This window comes from Bicyclus anynana, chromosome 1 (assembly GCF_947172395.1).
Source record: "Bicyclus anynana chromosome 1, ilBicAnyn1.1, whole genome shotgun sequence".
NCBI lineage: Eukaryota > Metazoa > Arthropoda > Insecta > Lepidoptera > Nymphalidae > Bicyclus > Bicyclus anynana.
In genome coordinates, this window is record NC_069083.1 from 11416593 (window position 1) to 11440605 (window position 24013).

General features: G+C 36.1%; 1 protein-coding gene across 1 annotated transcript in view; it reads right to left on the bottom strand.

Annotated features, from left to right (window-relative positions):
* Positions 1-24013, bottom strand: part of LOC112052709 (lachesin) — a 91216-nt gene that overhangs the window by 52248 nt on the left and 14955 nt on the right. The window contains exon 2 of the mRNA XM_052881865.1: positions 20528-20727. Within this exon, the coding sequence (XP_052737825.1) occupies positions 20528-20606 (79 nt within the window). The 5' untranslated portion in view covers positions 20607-20727. The remainder of the gene's footprint in view (positions 1-20527; positions 20728-24013) is intronic.

Genomic DNA, 24013 nt, shown 5'->3' on the forward strand with positions numbered 1-24013 from the left:
AAGACATTTTATATCGAGTTTAGTACTTTAGCGTCAAGACGAATAATGCTTTAAATTAAAACATGACGTTTCTTTGTTGAACGTGCATCGTCGACTTGAATAAAATATTTCTTCTACATCTTAAAGAGTTGACAATAAAAGTCTACGATGGATTAGAGAGAAAATTACATTTGCAGCGTCTCCGCTTAAAGCTTGCCTTTTCAGCTATATTTTCTCCTCGGTTAGGTAGGAACTACTTTTTTCTTTTGAATTCTTTTAACGTAATTTTATTACGCGACAAGCTTACGTCATGTTACGGTGAGACGGAATAATAATAAACGTGTAACTAAAATGTCGCAAGGGAACACAAAAAGTATGAGACCGTCACGTAATATGTGTATAATTTCCTTAAATAAAAGCAACGTTTTAGGTACCCGTATGCATTGTTATTCAGCCAACGGAGTCTAAAGGCGCTCACGCCCCTTAGCTTATAGTCGAGCCCCAGCCGTTGTAAATTAAATAAATATACATCTAATGAGCAGAAATATAATGCATGACCGAGCTAAATAATTGCTTCATCGTTTACTGCACAAAATGTTCCAGTACTTTTCTTCTGTTACGGGTCGTGGAGCTATTAGACATTCATAAGGATATCATTCTTTTTGCATTTTATTTCAGTAATAATGGAGATTGCAAAAGCGGAACGTAAATACACACGGGCCCTGCCACATTTCAACGAGTCTCTATTTGTTATTTGCTTTTTTCGCTTTTCATTGTTATAAGTTAAATTTAGCTTTATTGAGTGGGTCATGAACTCTGTACAATACTGATAAACAAATATTATTTTTATAAAAAGTTGGTAAAGTGAACAAAAGTTTCCCTGTTTATCTTAACATTTTCCTGATTTTTTTGATAATCTACATAAATTCCTTAATACAATCTCCTGTACCTATAAAAATACATATAAAAAATGTACAAATCCAACTATTAACAAAATTTGAGCGAGAAAATAGGTAAAAGAAGTAAAAAAGTAACGAAAGACTTAATTTTATCTTTGTTTGTTCACGGTAATCAGTGCCGGTTTTAATAAGATTTTACAGATAGATTAAGTTAAATCGTCATCATCATTAACGACCCATATTCGGATCACTGTTGAGCACGAGTCTCCTTTCAGAATGGGACGGGTTAGGCTAATAGTCCACCTTGCTGGTCTAATGCTGATTGGAATACTTCAAACGAAGAATTAAGAAAATTCTCATGTCTGCAGGTTTCCTCACGATGTTCTTTTTTCACCATTTAAGACAAGTGATATTTAATTTCTTAAGTTAAATACTGAATTTTCTTTTTCTATACGGCTTACTTATTATGGAAAATACGATGCGAAATTAATGCAAGCGATAAAGGTAAAAAATGAAATCTAAGTTCATCTTCTTATGTTATTGTTCATGTTATCTGAAAAATACTTTTTTAAATTTTTATATTAAGATCTAAAATTCACTGTGAACTCAATGGATAAATGTTATAGCCATAGTAGATCCACAGGTCTTTGATCGGGCTCTTGGTGTTCCGTACAGAATATACTCGAACTGGAACGTAAATCTTTTTGCTATCCTTTGTCGCCACTGTGGTTTTAACATACATGAATAAGACTAGATGAATTTCACTGAGGAGGCCACGATAGAACACGACGCCATTGATCTGGGAACGGACGGCTTGTTCCGTCTAAAAACGCTCTTTGAAGAGGTCGGGCTTTCGAGTGTAGTACAGCCGTATTTTGATAGTGCTATCGATTTCAGCCGCACTGAATAGATTTCTACTTTATTTCTCTCGTTTGTGAAGTCTTTTGTGTATGATATACACTCTTTGGTTTGTGGTTGAATGTGTTTATTGTAAATCTATAATTATAGATATAGGTGAGTTGTAGGATTGTATTTAAGGTCTTGGTGGTGGACTTGTAGACGTCGTAACGGTTGTTGAATTTAGACATGATTTTTTTGAATGGTAATGGTAATGTGGAAGTTGACATTTTACTTGCATTTTAAATTTTAATTTTGTACAAATCTGATTTAGTTTATATTAATTCACATGCCGTAGATGGTCGAATTTGTTATATTTATGTATTTATCATTATCACATATATAATAATTAGTTTTTCACAACTACCCTTGATACGAGTGATGTGAGTAATTATCTGTAAGTTCTTTATAATTCAGTTTACCTTTATATTCTTTACATCTTTATTTAAAAGTTAATATTTACAATAATCCTTTCTTAGTGAAACCTAGTTACTACATTTTATATACGAATGTAAAACGAACCATTACGTGTTATTGAATTAGATAAAATTTATGTATTATTTGGTAATATCATGAGAGCCAAATTAAAACTATGAGTAATAATAAGTCACCTGCTATTTTTCTCTGAAAATAATAACATGATATTTGATCGCATTAATCGAACATTCTATTTGTCTTTTGGCTCATGACCCCATCCCGTTTACGAAGGCAGAGCGTTCGAGAATTTCAATTTAGGAGAAGAATGTGCCGACATAACGTGTGGCCCGAGATATTTTGATAGGACATGTTTTCCGTGAATAAATCTCTTTTAACATATTAAAACTTTTAAACGGTTTTGTTTAATAGGAGTTAAGGACTAACTTCTGACAATAGTGCCCGGCGCACTTTGTTCTCTCAATCCGATAGTCGTGTCTATTACATCAATTGAGAACATAATAAAATCATTAAAGCGCAAAAGCATAATAATAAAAGCCTCAATAGCTCAATGATAAGAGCGGTCAGACTCATCACCTAAGGGTGGTGGTTCAATCCTCACCCCGTTGGTCTATTGTCGTACCCACTTCTAGGACAGTTTTTCCCGACTAGTCGGAAGGGAATGGGAATATTGGTCATATTATAAAAAAATATGCCAAATCTTCTTTTTTTTAAAAAAAAACTAAGTTGTGTTGTGTCAAGTAAAAAAACATTATCTTTTGGATTTTGAACGTGGAGGTATTTTAAGGCTTGTACTTTTTAAGTGATTTTTATCCAGTAGATAAAGAGCTTAATCAGTACACTCTCGTTTATAATAAAACTAGCGGACGCCCGCGACTTTGTCTGCGTGGAATTAAATTTTACACAAATTCCGCGGGAACCATGATTTTTCCCGGGACGAAAAGTATAATTTGTGTTAATCAAGACTAAAATCGATTACCATTCTAAATTTCAGCCAAATCGGTTAAGTAGTTGCAGCGTTAAAGAGTAACAAACATCTAAACATCCATACAAACTTTCGCGTTTATAATATTAGTAGGAGTAGGGTTTGATAATAATTTAATTTATTTGGAAAAAGATGTGGATGTTTTATGTTATTCAATACAAGTCGCTTCTTGAAAGTCAACATCTGTGTAGCAACCAATACAAAGAGATATAATGTATAAACTATAGAATAGAAAAGTAGTTGGTAAGTATCAAATAAGTGAATTTACTTTTTTCTTTTGAAACAATAAATCTCCTAAAACACAACAAGAAAAAATATGAGAATTAGAAACATTTATTTTCACGAAAATCTTATAAAATCCAATATTAATATTACCAAGATTAGACTCTCAATGATAAGATCGGTCGGTAGTTCTTCATCTTCAGAAGATTAAGAGTATTATAGAAGGTTTCGATTGAATAATGTGGAATCAACATCTCCTGAAAACCTGCCATGTTAATAAAATTCGTAGGTGTTAAAGGAATAAATTAAAGATATTCCACAAATTTTCATAATAGAAACACCAGTTTGCGAAAATGTAATATTACTCATTGCTGAAAATGAAGTTAAGCGCTATCCAATTTTAATATATTGACTTGGCTACATCGAGTTATGTCTTTAAAGGGTAGTCCCGAGGAATTTTCAATTTGATCACGGTATGCGACCACATGGAAGGAAAGGCTGAGATCTGCATTTGGGAACAAGCCGCAAAATGGGTAAGAATTCAATTTGGAGCGGCTATTTTGTGTGAGATCAAGTTTAATCATTAAGACGTCGGAACCCCGCATAACTCAACTGTGCTATGCATGTAATAACATACGAGTAACTCTGAATGTTTTCTTTATTAAAATGTAATTCGGTTTTATACCCTATATCTACATCAGCATTGTTTGCCGATGGAAGTTCACTACAGGATATAGGCCTTGTAAGGTCTTCCAAATTATATAGTCTTAAGCCGCCAGCATTCAGCAACTTAAAATGGTGAGGATCGACAATAACAGCGCGCTTTCCAGGTATACTAATTTTTGGAGTTTACTCCTTTTTAGGGTTCCGAACGTACGTAGTACAAAAACGGAACTCTTATAATCTCACTTGCGCACATTTTAATGTCTGTTTTCTCCGAATGTACTGGACCAATCCAGTTGAAATTTGGTACACATATAAATTTTAGTGACCCAAATACAGGGATATGGGGGGCACTTATGGGAGGTAAGATGTGATACATCAAAGAAGTGTGATACATCAAATGAAAGGTCTTGGTAAGAGAATTTTAAAAATATTTTTTATTGTTTATAAGTTAGCCCTTGACTACAATATCACCTTACCTGATGGTAAGTGATTATACAATCTAGGATGGAAGCGGGCTAACTTATTAGGATGAGATGAAAATCCACACCCCTTACGGTTTCCACCGTATCGTACCAGAAAGCTAAATCGCTCAGCGGTACGGCTTTACCGGTAGGGTGGTAGCAACGGCCGAAGTCTCCCACCAGCCTTGGACCAATTAAGTAAACCTCAATCGGCCTTGCCGGGAATCGAACCCAGGACCTCCGTCTTGTAAATCCACTGCTCTTACCACTGCACTACGGAGGCCGTCAAACTATGAGACCTTTGACGTTTACAGATAAGCTCTTTGAAGTAAGTGTCCCGCTCATTGCCACTTTAACTAGCTTTAGGTGATTCGATGCGATTCGTTAAGCTATAACGGTAATTTTTGTTCTTTTAAGGATGTCCTCATTCGATCACTCAGATATTATAAGCATAACTCGCTGCATCGCTATAACTTAACATAATGACAAAATGATCTAGTACTATCCTAATTATTTGGATAACCTTCTTTTATCTCCAAATTAGCTTGAAAATTTGCTACGCTGTAGCTTTAGGATTTCATTCAAGCCTCTATTTTTTGAGATATTGATAGTGAGACAAATTTATTCAGTTCAGTTTCTCTGCTCATAAAAATATCGTTTCAGGAGCTTCTGTTGGAAAATTAATTTACTTTCCAATATTGGAATATTTTATTTACTGTACTATAATACAAGCTAGCCGTGATAGCCCAGTGGATATGATCTCTGCCTCCATTTCTGGAGGGTGTGGGTTCAAATCCACTCTGGGGCGTGCACTTTTCAGTTGTGTGCATTTTAAGAAATTAAATATAACGTGTCTCAATCGGTGAAGGAAAACATCGTGAGGAAACCTGCATACCAGAGAATTATCTTGATTTTCTGCGTGTGTGAAGTCTGCCAATCCGCATCCGGGCCAGCGTGGTGGACTATTGGCCTAACCCCTCTCATTCTGAGAGGAGACTCGAGCTCAGCAGTGAGCCGAATATGGGTTGATGACAACAAAATACAAGCAAGCACGAACGAGTATCCGCTGTAGAGCGTCGAGCGCTCATAAATGTTTATTTAAGCTTTGTCTAAGTTGCCACCGCTATTTCACGCATCAAACTTTCCGTTGACGAAATTTATTCATGAAGTGATCCCTTGTAAATACATTTGGGAGTTTATTGTCGTAATGAATTTGATATGGCTTATGAAAACAAGCTTATCTCCTACTTTTTACTAGTTCGTTTTAAAGTGTTTTACGTTCTCTCTGGCAGTTTATCGAGTATTTGCGGGCAACAGTTTCTTTTAACTTAATTAATGATATATTTATAACTTTACTAGCGGACACCCGCGACTTCGCCTGCGTGGAATTCAGTTTTTCACTAATCCCGCAAAAACCATGGATTTTTCTGGGATGAAAAGTAATCTATGTGTTAATCCAGAGTAAAATCTATTACCAAGCCAAATCGCTTCAGTGGTAGCGGCGTTAAAGAGTAACAAACATCCATACAAACTTTTGCGTTTGTAATATTTCCCTTTCATTCCCATAATTTCATTGAATATAGCTTTGAAGTTACATAATACACAGTAGAGATCAAAATTGATTAGTAGTTTGTATGTTTGAAGTGACTCTACCACCGGAAGGCAGTATCTGCATAAGTTTTATCAGGTGCCTATAGTTCATCATCATCATCATATCAGCCGATGGATGTCCACTACAGGACATAGGCCTTTTGTAGGGACTTCCAAACATCACGATACCGAGCCACCTGCATCCAGCGAATCCCTGCGACTCGCTTGATGTCGTCAGTCCACCTGGTGGGGGTCGGCCAACACTGCGCTTACTAGTGCGGGGTCGCCATTCCAGCACTTTGGGACCCCAACGTCCATCGGCTCTTCGAACTATGTGCCCCGCCCATTGCCACTTCAGCTTCGCAACTAGTTGAGCTATGTCGGTGACTTTGGTTCTTCTGCGGATCTCCTCATTTCTGTGCCTATAGTTATTTCACATTAACTTAGACATACGAAGTTTTTAAAAAAATTTGACTCACCGTCTGCCTGCCTGGTTGTTTGTTTATCCAAGCTAATCTGTGGACGGTGGTGAACCAATTTTAATGGGAATTTTACAGAAATATAGAGGAGGCTATATAGCAACTCTTACTACTTTTTATCTCGATATGGTTCCTATGGGTTATGTAAAAACTAAATTGAAGGCAGAGAACGTCGCGGTCGTCCGCTAGTATACAATAAATTAATGCTACGTGCCTATTGCGGACTTCAAAACTTTCACTAGATCTCGCTGGAGGCTGTAAGGAAAAAGATTAAACCCTCGCGGTACGGGGACAAGTGACGACGGTCACGTTTTTAATTACCGCTATCACCCGTAATGTGACACTTGACAAGTGTTATTGGACGACACTTACAACCGTGTTCACAAAAATACTGTGAGGTCTCATAGTGTAATCGAACGCAGAGTGTATGCGTTCGATTAACAGACACTTTTTAATATTTAATTTTTTCTGTCATTCCTTTATTTGTTTTGAACTAGCGGACACCCGCGACTTCGTCCGCGTAGAAATCAATGTAAACTTTCAAGCCCTATTTCACCACTTTAGTTTGAAATTTAAATTTTATATGAAAAAATTTTAAAACTGTCACTCTAAAAATGAACTACTTTCCATACAAACTTTTAAGTGATGCCCGAATAACAAAAAAAACACGAACAGAGACAGACAGATAGACAAAAAATGGAAAAAAAAAATTTTTAGCTATATATCTTCAATGTACAGAATGTACAAAATGTACAGAATTCGTATTATAAGTTTTTAGAGGGCCCTGGCGTCCGTTATGCCGTGGTAACGTTTGATATAAGTAAAATCTTAAATTGCGAATAAATGTATAGAATTCGGCCAGTTTTATTATAAATATGGATTTAAAAATGCTTCTGAAGTACCAAATATAACAAAGAACACTATAAATAATCTCTGCGTTGTGGGACTTTTGAGTGCCGAAGGGACCAGCGGCCAGGGCTATAGAATGAGGAACTTCCTCACAATTCGCGCTATCTCTTGGATTAGTGCCTGTCTCCGACACTTGATCCACCAGTCAATTAGTGTAAGCAAAGCTTTTTGCAATATTAAAATTAATTGAAACGACTACAGGCACAATAACCACATGATGGTATTCCAGGAAGGTCCGAGGGCCATTTTGAATTTTTTTTTTCTTTTTTTCTTTGTCAGACTATCGACATATCAACATAATATTATTATATTGTTAATAAGGCCACGTGAAACAATGTTTAGGTGTTTGATGATGATAAGAGCCGTGATAGCCCAGTAGATATGACCTCTGCCTTTGATACGGAGGGCGTAGGTTCGAATCCGGTCCGGGGCATGCACCTCCAACTTTTCAGTTATGCGCATTTTAAGAAATTAAATATCGCGTGTCTCAAACGGTGAAGGAAAACATCGCGAAGAAACCTTCATAAGAATTTTCTTAATTCTCAGTTATTGGTCTAATCCCTCTCATTCTGAGAAGACTCGTACTTACAATAGTGAGCCGATGGGTAATGCTGATAGTAGAGAAATAAGTTACCAGAAAAAAAAAACAGGACGAACCTAGTTACAGAGACCTAGTAGCGGGCTTTTCTAGTAAAAAGCAAAATTCTCGTGGTGGACAAGTGACGAAGGTAGCCTTTGTAATTAGCTCACCTTTATTCGTGACATTTCATTAGTACACTGGCTGATCCTAAGTTGGTTTGGATTTGCCACCTAATTAATTTCCCTAACATAACAAAGTTGAAACCTTTCTCTTTATGTATCACATGGGCTCATGAACACTAGACAGTAAACACTAGACACTAGCTTTGAAACTGTGAAATTAAAATTACACATTACAATTATACTACTAATATAAACGCGAAAGTTTGTATGAATATTTGAAAGTATGTTTGGATGTTTGGATGTTTGTTACTCTTTAACTCCGCTACTACTGAAGCGATTTGGCTGTGAACAAAGTGACATAAAGACGTAATAGTTAGTGAAAGACTAAGATTAAGTTAATGGACATTATCATAGTATAATAATAATATATTATAAGTTTAGGTTAAAGTTAAATTACTAATCAGTCACATATGTAGACTAGATTGTAATTTTATCAAGTACCAAATTGGTACTTTACAACATAGAGAAAAAAAAACTAAAACATAATCAAGCTTTTAAATTTTTTTGTCTGTATATATATCCCTTTCCGTTTGTCCGGGCTAACTTCTGAAACGGTTAAACCGATTTTAATTGGGCTTATACTTGAAAAAAACATTTCACTGATCAGAAGATAGTAATATAGTATAGAAGATAGTAATATAGCAACATATTACGTATATACGACTTTTTATCCCGAACAAATACATTGCTCCCGTGGGTTTTTAAACAGAATTTCACGCGCACAAAGTCGCGGGTGTCCGCAAGTTTTAAATATAACTATAATTCGTTCCCATTACCTCGACTCATGCTACTAAACAAACCAGTACAAACATCATTCGAGCTAGGTTTCAAGTTAATCCGCACGAGTTGTAATATTCTCCTTCTCCTTCAATCAGTAGTAAAGTTTACTGTATAAATATTTTTATTTATTGTGATGAAAACTCCTTTCGAAGCTAAAAGTGTTAAAATAAACAGCTCATCGGAGCGCGTGTGAGAGAAGATAATACCCCCGCGAGTCGACAAGTGATGACGTGTCACGTTTTTAATTAGTTTGGCTTTTCGTTTCACAAGTGGAGTTAACACTTTAAACTGTATGGACCAACGATTTATAATATTAGATATGTTATGTGCCTAGAAAATCACCGCCAAATAATGATCCGAATTTAGCTTCTGCACACAGCACACAAATTTTGTGTTTACTTATATCATAATATAATGTAAGTAAAACACAAAATGCGCGATAGATTTACAAAACGAAGGTCTTGGGTTGTATTTCCCGGCTGGGCTGGGAAAATTGAGTTTTTTCCTAATTGGTCCAGGTCTGACTGGTGGGAGCCTTCGACCGTGGCTAGTTACCACCCTACCGACAAAGACGTACCGCCAAGCGATTTAGCGTTCCGGTATAATGTCGTGTCGAAAACGAAATGCTTTTTCATCCTCCTCCTAACAAGTTAGCCCGCTTACATCTTAGATTGCATCATCACTTACCATCAGGTGAGATTGTAGTCAAGGGCTTAACTTGTTAGAAAATAAAAAAAATATTTATTTATTTAATAAGTTTATACACTTCCTGTTCATGTACATTGTAAGGAAATATTTGGGTATTATTTGTTTTTATAACTTTCGTTGTTGATGAAATAGTAAACAAAATGAAATGAAATGAAGATAATAATGTTTGTTAATTAGACTACCTTTGTTCCCTTCAGTTTCGACGCGTTAGGGACATATCTAATAGTATCAAATCTTTGAAATGGACTGTATGTAAAAGTCCGATGCAACTTTTCTCTTTTTTTACCAATATAATGTTAACCATATTCTAAAGCTCAAAAGTTCTACGCCCGGAAGCCGCACTTAAATACTGGTTGTTGCCGATAGATATTTTTGTAGCTACTACCAAAACAAGCTGTTCTTCAGTTGAAGGGGAAAGCGAAATATAAGTCACTGTAAATTATATAGACTATTTTTAATAAAGCATGTCTTCATCATCTTAACACGACTAAAATTAAACAAAATTTCTCTGCTAGGAATGGGTGATTTCTAACGGTCCAAGAATTTATCTCTAGACTCTCAGATTCAGATTTGACCACTCTTATGGCTTTAGCTATCCACTTTAACTTAAATCGACGTTAATCGATAGAAACATCTATGAGAATGTTAATAAAATATCAGCATCGTGAGCAGATTGGCTAAGTTTCAGCAAGTATTTAAATACTTGAAAAAGTTTTGTCTAGAAACTACAAGCTTCGCTAAACCATCAAATCAAGCTACTTCATTGCTTTTTACCCTTAAACTTTAACGTCATAATTTATAAACAATGTATTGAGATTTAAACTACATTTTACTTACAAGTAAATTAAATTTTAAGAAGTAGTAATTAGGTTCATTTCACTTTGAAATTGAGGAATTTATAAATCCATGTGTATGAATATGACCATAACATTATAAAGGGGTAACTACTAATCAAAAATATAACCTACGCAACTTAATTTTGCTTGAAAATAATTACAGGCTTTCATACAAACAAACATATACAGTTTGGTAGACACAGAGCGGCAATTTGTAGGACGTGTTTCTTGGTCTGTGACGTAGTGTGGTATTGTTCTGTGGGAAGAAATCGGTTTTTCACTCATTCTCTATCAAGTATTATTACAATAAAATGATTGTTATAGAATATTTAGCAAGCAGATTTTATATTATTTGTAATATTAAAGCAACATTACACATGATAATAAAGTAATAAGACAGATAGAGTTATAAAAATATTACAAATAAACTACTATATATGAACTGATACAAGATTCTGCATTTAAGAATTCTTTTGTTTGATAAAATATCTCATCTCGTTCCAGAACAACTCTGGCGAAATGGAACCTCACACACTGAATTCTTAAACGAATAAAGTGTTCACTTTAGTATCCTCCTCTTAGTTCAACTAACCTCTATTCCTGCATTAAAGTAGCTTATATCTTGAGGGTAGTCTTAAATAGACTTCTCATTTTACAGGGGAACTATACAAGGGAATAAAACATTAAAACCAACAGGCTGACGCAAAATATGTTGTTATGAGGCGTCGGGGCGCAAAACTATTTTCCAGATTATTTGTGTAACTCCTAGGCTTTCCCTCGAAGTTGTTAAGAAAGAAGTTATTGCGCTTGAAATTTTAAAAGCTTTTCATTTTCCGGTAGATAAAGTAGGAGCGTCTTAAGTATCTTTTGCTACTTTACTAAACACAATCTTTGTATTTGTTTCTTTTTTAAGCGGAAAATTATTTTATAACTTCTTGAACTGGCAATTTTATACTACTCTTTGCAAAGATAGAAGTTATAACGGCAGTTTACTACTTGCAATGTTTTGTTTTTCAAAGGATTTATTACCTATTTTGGTTATTTCTTTTTTTTTATATTTTTAAAATTTTGTAATTTTTCTCTTCGTTTCCTCACTTTAAGCAACTTGAGGTAACTAGTGCTTGTTGTCCAATATTTCGTTTACTTGCAATTGTGTTTGAATTGTACCAATGTGTAATTTAACCCGCTTGATATGAAGCGGGTTGAGGAAGCCGCTGGATGCTGGCGGCTCGAGACCGTAGTGCTTGGAGGTCCATGCAAGAGGCCTATCGGCTGATAAGGTAAGGTAAGGTAAGGTAAGGTAATTTAAGCTATTAATGTAATAAGTTACACAAAGCTTCACCGCACTCATTGATCTTAAAGATTGATTTAATTACACAAAATTTAATGGACATCTATTAAATTAGAGTGCTCAGGTAATATACGTGATGTCTACGAGGTAACCAACTCAAACATTTACATGAAGTTATGTAAGTAAACGGTATCACGGTACAAGTATTTGTGGTTTCAATCACATTTTGTAGTCTTCATGATCGTAGTTAAGTAGACTATAAACTAAGACTATTGACTTGTATCGCACTCGGATTCGCCAGCAAAATTGTCTGTGACATCGAAAATATTCAACACCAAAAATATATCTTTTACACATACACAACTATAAATTTAAAAATTCTCTATCATTTTTTAAGCGGGACAAGGTAAACTCACACATTGAAAATATTTAACACCAATAAATATATACTTTATCCTTTACACACACGAGCCCCAGTGATTGCCCAGTGGATATGATGTCTGCCTCCGTTTACGAGGGGGGGGGGGGGGGGGGGTTTGGTTCTGAATCGGGTCTGACATGCACCTCAAAATTTTCAGTTGCATTTTAAGAAATTAAATATCCCGTGTCTCAAACGGTGAAGGAAAAACCCCCCTACCTACCCTTTTCGTATTAAAACCAGAGGTTATATCCACTGGGATATCACGGCTCTCGTAATGAACAATGATTATAATTGTATTATTGATAACATATTATATTTTTACCAGCATTTGGTTATTATTTACTTTAAAGGCTGAATATGAAGTGCCCAAAGACTCAAATACTTATTGAAGACTGGCCGAGGCCCTGCGGTGCCACCCGCGTAATTTAATAAAAAATAACCACTGACACTCACAGATAACGTGGTTTTCTACTGGTAAAATAATTTTAACAAAATTGGTTCAATAGATTCTAGAATCGGGTCTAGAGATTACCCATGCAATACCACAAGTTTACCTATTTGTAATAGTACTTTAAATTGTGTCTTTTTGGACAAAAAGCAAAAATTTCAATTCCTGAAAACCGCGGCACATTACTAGCAATAAATATCAACATTTGTGTTCCCCTAGCCAGTGACTTATATCCTTTGTTCTCGCAATGAATCACGAACTGGAAAACGAGATTCCTATTTTATTTGCTTCGTTCACAATAATCAAAGCTGGGATTTCGTTCTTCGATTATATCCGACTTGTTTAATTTTATTTATACACTAGCCGGGATATATTTGAAGAGCCGATGGACTTGGAATAACTACCCCGCACCGGAAAGTGTTGGTCGACCCCCACTAGGTAGACCGAGGATATCGAGTGGGTTGCAGGGAGCCGCTGGATGCTGGCGGCTCGAGACCGATGTTCTTGGAAGTCCATGCAAGAGGCCTATGTTCAGCAGTGGACATCTATCTGCTGATAATGATGATGATGATACACTAGCAGACCCCGCGTAATTCCCAGTAGTTTTCTGTAGGAATTCCGGGGATAAAATATAAAGTCAAAATCAAAGTCAAAATTCCCTGTAGCCTAGAGCATATGTCACTCCCTGATACCTACTGTAGTTTTCAAAAGATAAAACTACTTTAAAAATTCGTTCTTTAGCTTAGGAGCCTATTCGTACAAAGTAACAAACAAGCAAACAAACGAAAATCAAATCTTACCTCTTTTGTACATACAAGTATAACGTATCCTATAACTATGTATACTACTAGTTAATAATTACTGTATTCAAACGTTCATTTTTATCATATATTAATAATGAATAAACATCGGAAAAAGTATTGCGTCTGCTGAGACTACATTTACGCGTTTACAAAACCTTCATGATGTAAAAAGATTTTTCCATTCCATTACAACATTGCGCTTAAATGTACTATTAAAATGGCAACAAGTTAATTCAAAATTAATTTCATAACAAAGTGCATTTAATTGGCAGAAAGAAAGATCGCTTATTTGTATAATTTGCTAGTGACAACGCTTAGTTGCATACAGCTATCAAACTCTAACCTTAACTTAAGATCCAAGCTTCTTAGATGAAACGTATTATCCCTCAGACAGCAATATATATTTAAGCAACAACATCAGAGAAGTAAAAACCTTTTGTTCATTGGAATCCATTTTGTCAAGAAACATTACCGAGACGATAGTCTTTGTAGGCGTAGAGTTTTAACATTTTGGTATTATGACAGGGTTACACAAAGGGATTTAATCCCGAAATGCAGTTGAGGCAATCTCTCATTCCGACACCCCACCAAGTCAAGAGGGCAATAAATAAAATAGCTCCCCTTTCCCTTTTTTACATAAAAACGCGTCCCACCCGCAATCTGCATGTTTATGAGTAAATATTCTATAAACAAGTCGGGAGGCAGTGCGACTCATGGTGTATGCTGGGGGCAGCAATATTTTGAATTGCATGCAAATAAGATAACGATAATAAATACTGGCATTGTTTCTGCATTTTTCCTCCTCCAAGTTTCCTATTATTTTTCATGAGTTCGTTGAACTCACTGAATTCCAGTAATATTACGTTTTGTTTTAGTGGATCTACGAGTACTTTATATCACTTTTATATCAGAATATTGTTGTGTGCTTAAGATTACACATTTACGTATTCAGATATCAAAACTACTATAAATAAAAACCAGTTAAGTGCGTGTCAGCCCACGCGAAGTGTAGGGATCTTTAAACCCTTATAATGCAAAAATACTGATAGCGGTACACACTATCACTATCACACGTTATGAGATAGACAAGAATAAGATCATCCTCACTATATATGTGGGGAAGGAACCCCAAAAATTTTTTTTTACCATTTTACAGACATAATTAGCATAAATACACCTGCCAAACAGACAAGACAGACGGACGGATAGACGGACATTTCGGAACTATGAGGGTTCCTTGTGACTTGGGGACTACGGAATCCTAAAAAGTGAGTCTGCCATTACTGCAACCGGGATAAATTGTGAAAAGATTCTCATGAGATTATTAAAAGAAATTCTAAACACACCAGGAATAAATTTTAGTCATTTAGTTAAGACTTTTTAATTTGTTGTCGTTAAAGATGTTAAGCAAACAAAACATACAGATACAAAAGATGACACTGTGTTGTAGTAGGCATAATGATGACAGTATCTGGTATATGCTCAGAGTACTAGATCACTTCCCAACCTATTCCCAGAATGCCTGAGAAGAAAGAAAATCTCAATATTTCATAGACCGATAGAGACCTAGAAACTCCTGATCAAAAGCCATATATGCTAATCACTGAACCAACAGGCAGTTATGTTGTCGTATACAGATGATAATTTCTAAATACATAATATGAAATGTTAGGTAACTCAAACTCAACCACAAACTCAATTTTACGCTATGTCCTGACATTACCCACTGGGGAAGGATTGCTCGTTCGGATATGTCCAAACAAAACGGCTCATTGACTTTGTGATTAATTGCGAGAAAAGCCGCGGTGACATTCTGACGAAGAAAAATATTCAGGACACTTGTTAATAGGCTCTGACAAGGGGAAATTAATTTTTGGCATTTCGAAACTCTGATTATGAGGCGAAGTTTAATATTAATGCAAACGTAATGGGCCAATGCTGACTGCGCCCTGTGCCTTACCAGTATTATGATTATGTAAATTATTTACCTGGCATCTAAACAGTATATTTTTCACAATTTATTTTTTCCAATGTATTGTTCACAATGTATTTTTCACAAGTATAACGTAATTAGACGAAAATATATCATCATCATAATCATCATTATCAACCCATATTCGGCTCACTGCTGAGCTAATGACAATAGTTCACCGCGCGGGCCCAATGCGGATTGGCAGACACACGCAGAGAAGTAAGAAAATTCTCTGGTATTTAGGTTTCCTCACGATGTTTTCCTTCACCGTTTGAGACACGTAATATTTAATTTCTTAAAATGCATGCACTAAAAAGTTGGAGGTGCATGCCCCGGACCGAATTAGAACCCATCCTTCGGAATTTGTGGCAGAGGTCATATCCGCTGGGCTATCACGGCACATTGTATTATTTTTCACAATTTATTTTTCACATTGTATTTTTTCCAATGTATTTTTCACAATGTATTTTTCAAAATGTATTTTTCACAATTACATGAAAACAACCTTAATCATAGCTGCGGTTATCAGAGGCATCACGTAAGACACTTATTTGGTTATTTATTTAAATTACTCGTGCGTCGTGTTTCACATCGTCGTAAGTAGGGATTTCGTGAAAAGGTGGTAATAAGGTATGCAAGCCCTTTTTCCTTTGTCGGCCACTTGCTCGCAACGTGAGCGGAATCTTAGTGAGGCGCGTGAGATTTGTAAACTCGTGTATAAGGAATTTCTTGAGTGTACTTAGTATCTAACTGCCTAGCTGATCCACTGGTTTTGAACGTCCTGAGTTCAAGTCCTTAGTCGGTTATGTTATGTTGAGCCTAGTTGAGTTATACCTCTGTCTTTGACTCGGAGGGCGTAGGTTCGAATCCGTTTCGAATCATGCACATCCAACTCATCAGTTAAGTGTTTTTTAAATATCACATGTATCACGGTGTCGCTGCAGCCCGACAGCGGCATGTGCCTTTAAAAAAATCTAGCCATTGTGAATGGTTATACCGCCATTTGTCTGCAGGGTGCACCACGAGCAGGTGAGGTTGGCAGTTGGGGGTGTAAGGGATAGTACCAGTCATCCACATACTATGCTAAAAACTACAAATGTCATCCGGCGCTTACGGTGGATATCTTAAAGTATGTAGATGACACTTTGTCGTCCACTTCAATATGTTGATAACAGAGACCAAAATAGTGAATAGCCCAGCAGAAGACACGTGCTCAACAGTAAGCCGAGTTTTGGTTGTTAATGATGACTAACTAAACCCACCAATTTGAATTGTACCTCACCAACTACTAAAATTACTACAACACTAAGTTCCAAATTCTCTCTCCTTTAACACATTCGCTGCGGTACGAGGTCAATTGACCTCGTACGTCTAGCGTATTCAAGAGTTAGGAGGTCGATGGACCTCGTACCACACCACATAAAGTTCTAGTATGAGGTCAAACCTCGTACCGCACCAGAGGAAAGTAAAGAAAAATTAGCAAACGTGTTATAGAAGGAGACTTGACCCTGAAGTGGGCCATTCAAATAGCCTGATTAGTTATGAATGAGACTAAGTCCAAAATATTGACTGCTATTACGTCACGTACGTCGATATCGGAAAAAATCGAGGAAGCTGAAAGCAAATCCTTGTACGGATATAAATAGAAGTAGAATTGTATTGGACAATTAATTACGGTTCTAAACCTCGTTCGCAGGAGTTTGCTGAACATATTATTTCTAGGAATAGTTCTATATTTAAAGCTCTATAACAAGATCTCCAAAACTGTGATGATCCTGCCTGCCTGCTTAAAAAACATTTACTTAGTAGAGGTTACTACACCATTGATGAGTTCCTTAACGATAAAAATGCTTGGAGGCCGTTGAGTCAGCTTCCATATTCACACAGGAAGTAAAACTAGAAGAAATTGTAATGTTGTCTTCAATTGTAAATTATAATATTGTATGATTTTTTTTAAAGAGCAACTGTTGAGTTTCTTGCCGGTTTCTTCTCAGCAGAACCTGCCTTCCGAAGCGGTGGTAGAATCTTTACAAATAGTCAACTGATGTATCAAAAGTGCTTATAAACTGAGCCTACTTAAAATAAATGAATTATGGATTTTTGAACTTCGATAGCTCTACGGTATAAAATAACTATTGAGTAAAAACTAAGAAGTCATAGCTTCAAACCCAGAAAATTTAAAGAGAAGGCTACACATTCTACGTTGTGACTTTAGTTTCAATAGACCAAAGTCCGCTGGTAATAGGATAGCAAATTCTTATGCGAATTTGTTACATCAATAACTATACAGTAGCTATATTGTTGGTCTAGCATTTGATTTGAACAAAGTTGTGGTACAGGCTAGTACAATAAAGGATGATATAATATCTCGAAAATTATGCGAGCCCCCGCTTGTTATGGAGAGTGAAATTTGGTATGATAGCATAAAGGTAAGGGCAGTACACGGGCGGGGTCGAATGGCGATCATTGTGCGGGCCAGCCGCGGCGCGATTACAATGCCGGCGCTGTGACATTTTCACTAATGGTTTCGGGGGTAGGCACAATAAAACGACAATACGACGCGAGATAAGGTGGCAAGTGAAAATTTTACAACGAGATTAATTAAATTTCGCCGGCGGCGTACGTAGATACGCTCTGCTGAGCTGAGCAGCTTTTCATCTGTGCCCGTTGGCCTTGATATTTTTGAACTCGACCCCGAAATATTGCCAGCTCCTGTTTTCCGAATTTGTGTGACGACTGAGTGGTTAGTACAAAGGAACTATTCCACTGAATTCCTTGTGATAATTTGAGATGAAAATAAAAGATGGAAGTTGAACTTGGGTTTAATAATTTGGATTTTAGGGTTCAAATTTTATCAAAATTCGTTCTATAGTGATATCGTTAACTAGAAACTAATAAACTACAGATATACATCAAATATATTTCAAAATTCACTCACTCTTTTATTATAAACGATTAACATACGCTTAATTTTCACAAGTGTTCATTTATTTTATAATTAACCGTAAGTGTAGCGTGTGTGATTGAACAGGATCATTTAATTTATTAGTTCCTAAAGTCGATACTACCATCATTACGAGTAGTTAGACCCTAAAATCGATGTTAGGGTTAATATTTTTTTCAAATTGCGAGTAACTGGTGTGAATAACAACTTAGTGGATTTTTTTAATGTAATAAAATGTAACAAATAAATTTGGTGTAGGTAGCTATGAGTAATATAACTTATATCAATCATCACAAGCGTTTCAACAAGTAACACGATACAGCACGTGTAAAGTGAATTTCTATAACAAAAAACTTTTTAATCACACATGACATATGGAGGTTTGTGAAGCTAAAACTACATGACGGCAGCCGCTGATGCTATAATCTTTTGTGAAAATGTTTTTTATAACCGTGCAAACGCGCCGTGTATTGTCATAAAGTAGAAATTCACGCAAACGCTGTGAAAGCTTGCACTTTGTTAGATGAAAACTGCAAAACTCAGAACGTACCACACAAATGTCGTAAATGTACGGTACAGTATTATTTGGCAATCTCGACGTAGCATTTAGACCGTGTCAGTGTGAAGCTTTCTAAACAAAATGTCCTACTTAATTTTATACGCACGCATAAAGTTCTATAAGATACAATCCTTTGTATAAGCCTGATAGCATGTCTATTGGAATACTGCGCTGAATTTTTGTATTAGATATTTGGAATCATATAGTTTTTCGTGGTTCACTGTTCAACACCTTGTACCTTTATGCTTAAAATGCTGGAATGATTCTAGTGAAAAAAATGAGTGCATTTTCTTTGTCAAAACATGGTAGGTATATCTAATTTAATTCGTGCCACTGACGAAATCTTAAACGAAGAGAAAATCTAACCACCAAAAAAGAAGTTTCGTAAAAGAGCGCCTCTAATTTGCTTTCTAATTCATGTAACTGTAAAGAAAAATGCACCTTTTAAAAATTTCAAACGCACGTGAGCGAAACGACTGAGAGCTAGAGGAACACGAACTTTTAATTCCACCTTTGAGGTGGTTAAAAATTAAACGAGATTAGCTAGAAACTTATAAAATATTCGAATTTGACTACATGTTGGCATCCGTCCATCTATCTTGGCAGATGGACAGACAGATGGCTACAGTGAATGAATTTATACGAATATAGAGAAATGCTCACCCGTTGAATACTAAAAAGATTTAAGCCAATTTATAATGATAGCTTGCTGCCTCAGCTAAACGTTTATAAATTGAAAATTAAGTACGACCCCTCAAGGTCTGATAGGTTTTAAGTGTTATATTATGAACTCTACTTCTGGTTGACACGATGTTATAGTAAAAGATCCTGTGATTTAGCTTCATAATTTTAGAAAAGCTGAAAGTTACTCCGCATTATATGTTTCTACCAAAGAGTACGGAAAGAACAAATTAATTATCACGTGTCTTAAACGGTGAAGAAAAACATCGTGAGGAAACCTGCATACCTGAGAATTTTCTTAATTCTCTGCGTGTATGAAGTCTGCCAAACCGCATTGGGCCAGCGTGGTGGACTATTGACCTAACCCCTCTCATTCTAAAAGGGGGCTCGAGTTCAGCAGTGGGCCGAATATGGGTTGATAACGACGAAAGAGTACGGCAATATTTGCGGTATTTTTGCTTAGCAGCAAGAATATGCTAAGAAGTACTATCCCAAATAAGTTCTGCTACTGAGAGTTCTACTACTAATCTTTTATCTCGTAATATTTAAGTAGGTATCAATATTTTTTTTAAATCAAAATATGCTTTTTTACGCGTGGAATACCTCATTGACACCTTCTCGCCACGAAGAGGCAAGAAGGTTGTATCGGACTAAAGACGATATAACTATATATGTGTTCCGTGCGTTAGCAAATTTGTTGCTTAAATAAGCCTCTTTACAATAGAGCTGAGCCTGAATTAAGTTTGAGAAACCTGTATCTCTAAAAAACTAATATTTTTTAATAAAATTGTATAGTTTACCTATAAAATTGACTTGTAACACGGCTAGTATCAGCAGACGCGCGAGAGGCCCACCTCCCGCTTGTGTGCCAGTTGCCATCTTGAATCAGCGCGTCACCGCTCTTCGCTGCCGTCGGTCACTCTTCAGCTTCCGTCTACACTTTTCCATCCTACTGTGCGACGGCGAATCCTTAGCCGACCACATTTTTTAATGTTGAGTCCTGTAAAAATTAAAACAATCATTAGGCACCTCGCGCACTACTTGAACACGGCCTGGACTGCCTGTTGGGCGTGGTCGTATATGCATCGGTTTTGACCTCGACCATTAAGCGGGTATTTATTAGGCGACTCCTCAGTTATCCTGCCCGTGCAATACTGGCTGACTGGGCCGCATTCGCCGTCAGAACTAGTGTGCGAGCCGCGAACACTCCATACCAACTTGGTCGCAACGACCAGTTCTGCCAGCCTAACTAACATTTTGCCATTCAAAGTCAAAGTCAAAATTAATTTATTTCGATTAGACTTAGTTTACAAGCACTTTTGAAACGTTAATTTATGTTATAACATAATGGTGACAATTTAAGGTTTGTAAATTTTAATGCGATTTGGTCTGTGAAGAGCCGACAACAAACTAAGTCAAGGTTTAAAATTATTTAAGTGTGATTGCCCGCACCACATAATACTACAATATTTAGGGTAAAGTTGATTCTATAGTTCGTTTCATGTATGATGGTGCGAAAGTTTGCCGCGATTCACGATAATAGTAGGTACGTATTATCAACGTCATACAGGTGCCTGTGACTGTATCCATGCTATCTAAAAAAAACACTATAAGGCAATATTACTCTCATATTACCAGAATACAAGTGTTATGATTTCAGGCAACCTTACCCTACATTATTTTAAATAATATCGACAATTTTACTGCCAATGTGCGAACGCCCTTATGTTTAAAAAAATCTTTAGGCATAGCTGCACAAATAAACAAGTTATGAATAATGCGGAGTGTTAGCACAACGGCACCGTAATGTATTTGTGCTTTTATTCAAACACCGACTGTGGGCAACAGTTGGACGTTATCTGAAATATGAGTGAGTGTGGTGTAGGGCACATGCGGTCCGTACTGAAGGAATTTGATATCAAAGATACGCTTGCGGTCCTGTTTATGTAGCTTTTGAGTTATATTTCTATCTCACTCGGTTTTCAAATCGTTTGATTGTATGAAGATATATATAATCTATACTTATAATAAACTAGAATATTTCGCGTGGTTTCCGTTCCCTTAGGAATACAGGGGTAAAATATGGCCCATAGCCTTGCTCGATAAATAGGCTATCTAACACTGAAAAAAATTTCATAGACTAAGTCAATTTCAAATCGGACCAGTGGTTCCTGAGATTAGCGCGTTTAATCAAACAAACAAACAAACTATTCAACTTTATAATATTAGTATAGTATATCTGTAGAGAGGTCAATTCTGTACAAAAAATATATTTCCAAAATAACTATCAAGGGGTGATTAGTGATCGATACTGATGCCAAAAATTTATTCTGTCTGTCTGTATGTTTGTTATAGAAACAAAAACTACTCTATGGATTTTAACGAAACTTGGAACAAAAATTCTTCATACTCCTGGGCAGGTTAAAGTATACTTTTTATTACGCTACGATCAATAGGAACAGAGCAGTGAAGGGAAATATTTAGAAAACGGGAGAAGTTACTCCATTTTCACATTTTTACACTGTAAAGGCTGGATTAAAGAGACCTAAGGGCGGACAAAGTCGCAGGCGTCCGCTAGTTTTGAATAAATGTATCTGACCTTATAAAATTAATAGCTATACAGCATATGTACTCGTAACCTATATAATATTCATCAAAAAATCAGTTTGTTTATTTGAATTACGTTTTCACGCTCTAACGGTTAAACCATCATCAACATGAAAGTTTTCCTGCATGCTGGTTGTGATAGAAAAGAGAACATGCGGTGCCTTCCATGTATACAATAATTCTTGTTTACCTGTATATACTAAAAATAAATATTATAAGTCAAAAAATCTGACTGCTTAAGAGTAATGCGCTACGATATATACATTTTTCACGATCTTTCATTTTATGCTCATATTGTTCGGGTAAGAAAAAAAATTACATAGCCTATAACTTAATGACATCTCCTATGCGATAAAACGTCACACACTTTCAAACGCTCCAAAAACATTACCCTCATTCTGACGCAGTCGGGTAAATAACTCAGTAATTTATTACCGAAATCCTGAGATTTCTATAAAATGTCAACAGAAAAATTAAAATGATAATATTGTAAATAACGTGAATTGTAAGCTCGATAAGCATAATAATGTGTTTGATGCCTTATTCATACCCACTGCGGGCTACTGATAAACGTTATCGTTACGCGTGTATGCGCTATAGGCCCATAGGGGTGGTAGGTAAAGGTAACGTTAATGCATATTTTGATGTTTTAGATTCGTTCGCGAATTTCTAAAAAATACGTATTTAACAGAGAGAATATGTCATGTTATTTGTGGTAAGGAGGTACGAAACGCACGAAGCGTTACTAATGGAATTTGTAATAAAAGATTCTTTCACAACCTTCAAAAAGCAAATGTAGGTATACGGCATCAACCCATATTCAGCTCACTGCTGAGCTCGAGTCTCCTCTCTGAATGAGAGGGGTTAGGCCAGTAGTCCACCACGCTGGCCCAATGCGGATTGGCAGACTTCACACACGCAGAGAGTTAAGATAATTCTCTGGTATGCAGGTTTCCTCACGATGTTTTCCTTCACCGATTGAGACACGTGATATTTAATTTCTTAAAACGCACACAACTGAAAAGTTGGAGGTGCATGCCCCGGACCGGATTCGAACCTACGCCCTCCGGAATCAGAGGCAGAGGTTATATCCACTAGGCTATCACGGCTCTCATGTAGGTATACATTATAATTTATTGGACGTACAATTAAGTATTTAAGTTTATAAAGTTATTAAGTTTTGGATCATTATATTTAACGATAACGTACTCTATTCGTAAACGTGAACCAAGTCAAAATTATAGTTCTGATAGCAAAAGTATTACAATCAGAACTATAATTTTGACGATCTAACAGTTAATTAACCTCTCTTCATTTAGATTGACTGTTTTATATCTAGGTACTTCAGTTTCCTATCCTCTGAATCTGTAATCGTGCTTTATCAGTTTAGTAGTTTTGGCGTTAAAGAGTAACAAGCATCCATACAAACTTTCGCGTTTATAATATTAATAGGATTTATCAAAAAAAAAACTGATAATTGTAAGTAATTATTTAGCACACATCACTATCTAGCACCAAAGTATGCATAGCCTTCGTTAAGGGCAACAAAATAACAACATATATCATGTAAATTAATTAATTATCCGTATAAATACTTTATGAAGTGGAAATGGAAACCCCCCCGCTCATCACACAAATATTTTACAATTGTGGGAATCGAACCTGCGATTATGGGTGCA